General features: G+C 40.1%; 1 protein-coding gene across 1 annotated transcript; it reads right to left on the bottom strand.

Annotated features, from left to right (window-relative positions):
* On the bottom strand, window positions 1–4,014 carry LOC100276938 (uncharacterized). Its single transcript, NM_001150629.3, has 6 exons — window positions 3,598–4,014; window positions 1,551–1,677; window positions 895–1,037; window positions 646–708; window positions 485–550; window positions 1–369 (listed from the first exon to the last, which is right to left on the bottom strand). The coding sequence occupies exons 1-6, from the start codon at window positions 3,766–3,768 to the stop codon at window positions 292–294; spliced, it is 648 nt and encodes a 215-aa protein (NP_001144101.1). The 5' UTR covers window positions 3,769–4,014; the 3' UTR covers window positions 1–291.
* Between the last annotated feature and the right edge of the window lie 2,003 nt (window positions 4,015–6,017).

Below are 6,017 nucleotides of genomic sequence, written 5' to 3'. Positions count from 1 at the left end.
TGGGCTAAATATAATGTTGGAACATCGAAAAGGATGACAAAATAACTTGTTTTAAACTTGTCATTTCAATCCACATCCAGTCAGCAGGAAAGAACTGAGCTAGAGGTTGAAACATCTTTAGACAGGATACTGCATATCTACATCAGATGAGGCTAACATAGTCTAGTTGTCCATTAACCTAGCCACCTGAATCTAAAGAACTTCATGCATATATATTACATAGCACGGCAACATTCATCAAACATGCTACATCCTCTCTTGAATCTGTTAGTTGAAGTTCAGGCTTCACAGTCAGGCCACTTTCATAGTCGTCTTTAGCCTCTTTGCAGCTTGCACAAAGCCGACAATGACCTGCAACTCATCCAATTGCTTCAGCATGGGCAAAAGCAAATTGGAATTAACACACCAAAGCAGACTGTCAGGACCTAATAACATCGTAATGATATAAGTTATTGGAGTCAGAAATTAAATTTGTTTCATCAACCTGGGCTGTGAAGTGCCTTTGAACAGCATCAACTAACTGCTCTCTGGATGGATTAGGACATGCATCCTGTTCAGCAAATGCAGTCAGTTAGAACAACGAAGCATAATTGGATACTTGCAGTTGATAATAGAGGCTTATCTAGGAACTTGAGCTCTACTTACGAGATTGAAGTGACGCCAATATCTCAGCAGTGCAGTCAGTTCTAGCTTGCTTAGGTCAACTTTCTGCAGTGTTACCGGTCAAAAGAATGTAAAGATACAAGCAGCAGAAGCAATGTGGACATGTGGTCCGAAAATAATACGACTGAGCAAAACTAGATATAAAGTCATCAACACAGATTACTGTAAAGTGATTGTTGGATTCCAACCAAATGATGTCAAGTCCACAACCCAAGGAAGCGAAAGTCGCACCGTGTGAGCTCTTGAGGAAGATGAAACAGACGTCTTGGAGTGGGAGTCACATGACATTGAACGGCTGATGGATTTTCTGTGGAAACCCCTATGCTGCCTGCTCCGTGACCGCTGTGGCTTTGGTGATAGTGCATCATCGGAGGCTGCAAGAAAGAAAATTAAAGAAGGCAGCATTTCAGACGCATGTGACCAAGTTGCAGGACATGGTTAGGAAACAACAAAACTGTGCCTCAATCTAAATTCAGCCTCAATCTAAATTCAATCTGTACAGGTCCATGACCCTTATGGCATTTAGATATCTTTCGGATGTTATTTAATCAAATGCAATGCTAGTCCCTATAAGGAACGTTATGTCTCTAGAACTTTTGTGTTTGTCTTGGATGGATGTGACTATTTCGGATTCTTTTTTCTACTAGTTGCTGATGAATTGTGCAATCCAAACCAGTATGGTAGAAATTTGACGAAACTAGTACATAGAGTGAGTGATACTCGGTCTTCACGAATGTACAAATAAAACCAAGAACTATGTTTGCTCGAATTGAAATGAAACACGTTGGGGAATCAATTATATAAGAAACAGTTCTAGACACGAACTGTGAAACAAACAAAACATTGTGATTTGCAAAAGAAAAAAAAATACAATCCTGGTAGCTTACCCATATCTGAACTATTCCACTGCATGTTTTCACAATCAAATTTATCATCATCCTCGTTGCCAGTCGGAGGTTCTATCACACTTAAAGCATTCCGCTGCAGCTTTACCTCTATTCCATTAGTAAGGACCTGGAATTTGAGAGCAGATGAACATCAGGTTTTTTAGGAATAAGCGCAAACTTAAAGCCAGTATCATTTGATAAAAGTTGGTGACTTCTATCATGCCAATTCACAAAGTTTATTCGAAAGCAAAAAATTTAGCACAAAATTCGAGATGTATATATAATGGCTATAAAGGGCTAAAGAATAAATATTAAAACAGCAATGAGTGGTGGTGTGCGTGCCGAGTGTGGTGGTGGTGGGATCCAAACACCTAGCGAATAACAATAACCTGCCAAATGGGGCCAAAACATCACGTGAGATAAGATGTCTAAATCAGTGAACCATTTAATTAGCCAATGCACACGACAGCGACCTAAGCAGTTTGTATATTGGAAGTTTGAAACTAGAACCAGACATATTGCTGGAAATCAGCAAAACATGATTTCATCTACAGACCTATGACTCTAGCGGTCTAGCCTAGCATTATTTAACCAAAAAATGCCCACATAATATAATATTGTTAATTACCCAAAAATTCGTACTGTCAAGTTTGGGCTGAAAAGAGTTTGGGGTGTGAACTCAACAGCTCGTCGAGACAACGATGGTTGTCTGAATGAGTGATTGGATGGGATAAATACCAAACTATTTTGCGAAACAGAAAGGATAAATACAAATCAAGTTAACGGATTGTCCGCTTTAGATTAAAATTGACTGTTTGGATTAAAGCCAAACAAATATGACTAAAGGGTTGTTTCAGTGTCTATACACTAATTTTTAGTCCATTCATTTTATTCATTTTAATTCTTAAATTGTCAAATTTAGAAATATTTAGCAATTTATGGACTAAAATAAAGAGACTAAAAATTAGTCCGCCAAACACCTCCTAATCCGATACATTGTGTTGGCACAATGCAAGAACAGTGAAATACCGTGCATGCAACTTGGAAAGTTTTCGTCTGAATAACTGCAAGCAGCTGGCGAAAATTTCAATAGAAAATTTGAGATCAGCATAAACCTAATGGCAATATTGTGACCTGGATGGAGAAAAATTAGGAACAGTCCAATGCTGAATCAAACTGCAAGGTACAACACTGCTGCAATAACTTAAACCCAGAATTAGAAGAAGAAAAGGGAAAAGAAAACAAGATCGATCTGAATTAGGTTAAATCCTCCACACACGGACCTGATCGAAACTCTAGAGCAACTAAAACCCAAAATGAACAACTGGAAAAGCAATTCACATTGCAGCAAGACAAGATCTGGGATTAAAAAATCAGCAATTGCAAGGTGGAAGCAGCGAATTACAAGCCAATGCCAACGGCATTCTTCAGCTCAATCCAAATTCCCTAAAAGGACAGCAAAGACTACAGCCAGACTCAAATCTAGATACTAAGCGCAACAAGCAATGATGGTCCGCGACGAGCAGTTTCCGAATTGACGCTGACAGCCCAATTCAAATACAGATCAAACAAAAATGAAACTCTGCAGTGCAATCAGGACCGCGAACAATGCAGCGACAGTGAGGAACCAAGATCTGAGTTTTTGTATGAATAACTGCAAGCAGCTGGGGAAAGTTCGAACAGCAAAATTGGGAGTAGATAATCTTAGGACTAAATTTGATGGCAATACTGCAATCTAGATGGAGAGATATTTGGAATAGTCCAATGCTGGATCAAACTGCAAGGTACAACAGCGCAGCAAAAATTCAAACCTAGAATTAGAAAGAAAAAACGGGTAAAGAAAACAAGACCGATCTGAACTTCAATAAACTAATCCAAATTAGCAATCCGAGCTAAACTGGGGGTAAATCCTCCAAACCGGACCTGATCGAAGCTCTGGGGCAAGTAAAACCCGAAATTGACAACTAGGAAAGCAATTCGCATTGCAGCAAAGCAAGATCTGGGATAAAAAAGAACCGGCAATTGCAAGGTGGGAGCAGCGAATTACCAGCCAATGCCATCCCCCGAGGCCGACGGCCTTCTTCACGACCCCGTGCAATCCCACGAGCACCGACTTGGTGCGGTTGTTGCCGGTGACCACCACCTTGGTGTGCCGTGGCAGCACGGACATCTCATCCTCGCCCCAGCCCGCCGGCACTCTGTTGACAGCCGCAATCATCCCGCCAACGGATCCGCGCCCTGCCTGCCGCGAATCCTCCCCCAATTGCCGCACAATTCAGGCGGTGGTTTGCTCTGAGGCTAGAGCATAGGTCCCGTTGGACCGGTTTGGTGCGGTGGAGGCGCTAGAGGGGGGAATTGAGCGCGCACTGGTCTGTGTGAAGCAGAGGAGGGACCGAGGAGGGAGTGCTGCGGATGCGTGTGTGTATGTGTATGACTTTCTTGCTTTTCCTGTTTCCTGTGCTGCTGGCCCGCTGCTAGTACCCTACAACGCTTGCCTGCTATGGATCCCAGTGCGCAGGCGCCAGCCAGTGAGAGCGGGACGCGTGGCTTAGATTTTTTTTTTCTCGATGCATGTTTAGATATATCGTAAAAAACTATGTCTGAAAAAATTCTTATAAATATCTACATTTATATCTATCTATCTATATACATATAAAGTATATATCTAGAAAAGGCAAAACTCTTATAGCTTAAAATAGAAGGTATAGCAATATATTCGGGCTCTTGTTCGAATGGTTTTGAATTTGGTAGCGCCACAAAGCAGGGATGAGATAGTTGGTTGGTCTTGCTAGACCGCGTGCTGATGGCCCACTAAATTATTGTGCTCATTATCTTATGACATATCCCTCAATTGATTATACGGTTCGGCTTATGCTAGTTTTTTTTAGGTTTATCTTAGATCCAGAACTTTGATATTTTAAAATCATAAGATCTTTGGGACTTTGTTTTTCTTCTATGATAGTTATTGCTTCATGCGATCATGCATTGCTACGGACATAATATAACATGACACCTAATAAACATATGAGATAAAAATCCATGCGTTACAACAAAAAATATCACGATAATATAAGTATAAACTTATAAACATATGTTATACTATAACACTCGGATTTAAGGACAAACCCAGATACATCGCATATATATGTCAGGATCAAATTTCACACATATAATCAGTCAGTGTATATAAACCAATGTCACAAAACTTATTATATAAATATAATGTCTTTATAGAAATAAATAAATAAAGGAAACTAAACGGTCCAGAAAACAGTCTTGCCATTGAGGAGCAGGACCGGATGTTTGGCAAGTGGTCCCAAAGCTGGGAAGGGCCTTACAGAGTCATGTAGGTAATATCTGGTAATGCATATATGTTATAGACTTTGCAAGGTGATGAGCTACCTAAAGCATATATATGAAGGGGTACGACCGCTTGTGGGCACCAAAAATAGAACCAATCAATACGTTTATCAATTCATCTGCTTTTGTCCTAGGAGTAGCTAGAATGTAGCATTCTTCTTCTCAATCTTCACATCTCTTCGACTTTATGTCGTCTAGAGACGTCTTGAGTGGTCTACCGACCCCAAGACAAAACCTAGGATCACTCCTCCCTGTCGGGGTCCCTCCCGGGAAGCGAGATCCAGGTGTTGTTGGCGAACGCAGCCGTCCCTGCACACGCACGGACCGTCTGGCCACCACGTGTGGACCGTCCGACTCGATGTAGAGAAATCAGCTTCTGCCGCCAGGACGCGGACCGTTCGACCCTAGACCGCGGATCGTCTGCGTCGCCACAGAGAACCCGCCAAATAGAACAGCTCCCAATGATTGGCGGCTAGATCCGCGTCAACACAGCTGCTTATATATTATTCCCTCGCTCTTTAGTAAATTAATTCTTAGAGTTGTCTATTTTTTTTAAAAAAATAGTCTAGTTTAGAAACAGGACGTCGAATTTTATAATGCCAAATTAGTATCATTAGAGATGTCATAACTATACTTTTATGTTTTCTTCTATATACTGTTAGAATTATAGGCATTTTCCATATCATTTTAATTCCATAAATTAACATTATGATGATGACATATAAAAGATAATTAATCATAAAAATCGTGATCTCAAATATATCCATAACAATATGAATCATGAAAACATAAATCTTATGAATCATATAAATCATATAAATATAATAAGCATGTAAACTGACGGAACAATTGGAAATAAACAGATAACAACATAAACAACATGACTGTAAAATTAGAACAAACAGATATAACATATTACTAGCATGAACAGACATCAGACATGTCATGATATAATATAACAGGACAGTTTGGATAATTCTATGACTACATATGAAACAACAGAGATGAATATATGAAACATATATAATCTGCAGAACGTAAAATAGTAAGGAACTGAATTGATCATACCCTCTCATGCGCTCCGAGGATCCTGATCCTTGTCCAGCT

Source organism: Zea mays, chromosome 8 (assembly GCF_902167145.1).
Source record: "Zea mays cultivar B73 chromosome 8, Zm-B73-REFERENCE-NAM-5.0, whole genome shotgun sequence".
Lineage (NCBI taxonomy): Eukaryota > Viridiplantae > Streptophyta > Magnoliopsida > Poales > Poaceae > Zea > Zea mays.
This window is presented reverse-complemented; position numbering and strand designations above follow the sequence as displayed.

Bases quoted from the DNA above. Each gene is read 5' to 3' on its own strand.
- LOC100276938 (NM_001150629.3), bottom strand. From the start codon at position 3,768: ATGATTGCGGCTGTCAACAGAGTGCCGGCGGGCTGGGGCGAGGATGAG. The intron at 1,678-3,597 runs GTAATTCGCTGC...CTCAAATTCCAG, and splicing joins TCGGGGGATGGCATTGGCTG to GTCCTTACTAATGGAATAGA. The intron at 370-484 runs GTTGATGAAACA...CCCATGCTGAAG, and splicing joins AAAGGCACTTCACAGCCCAG to CAATTGGATGAGTTGCAGGT.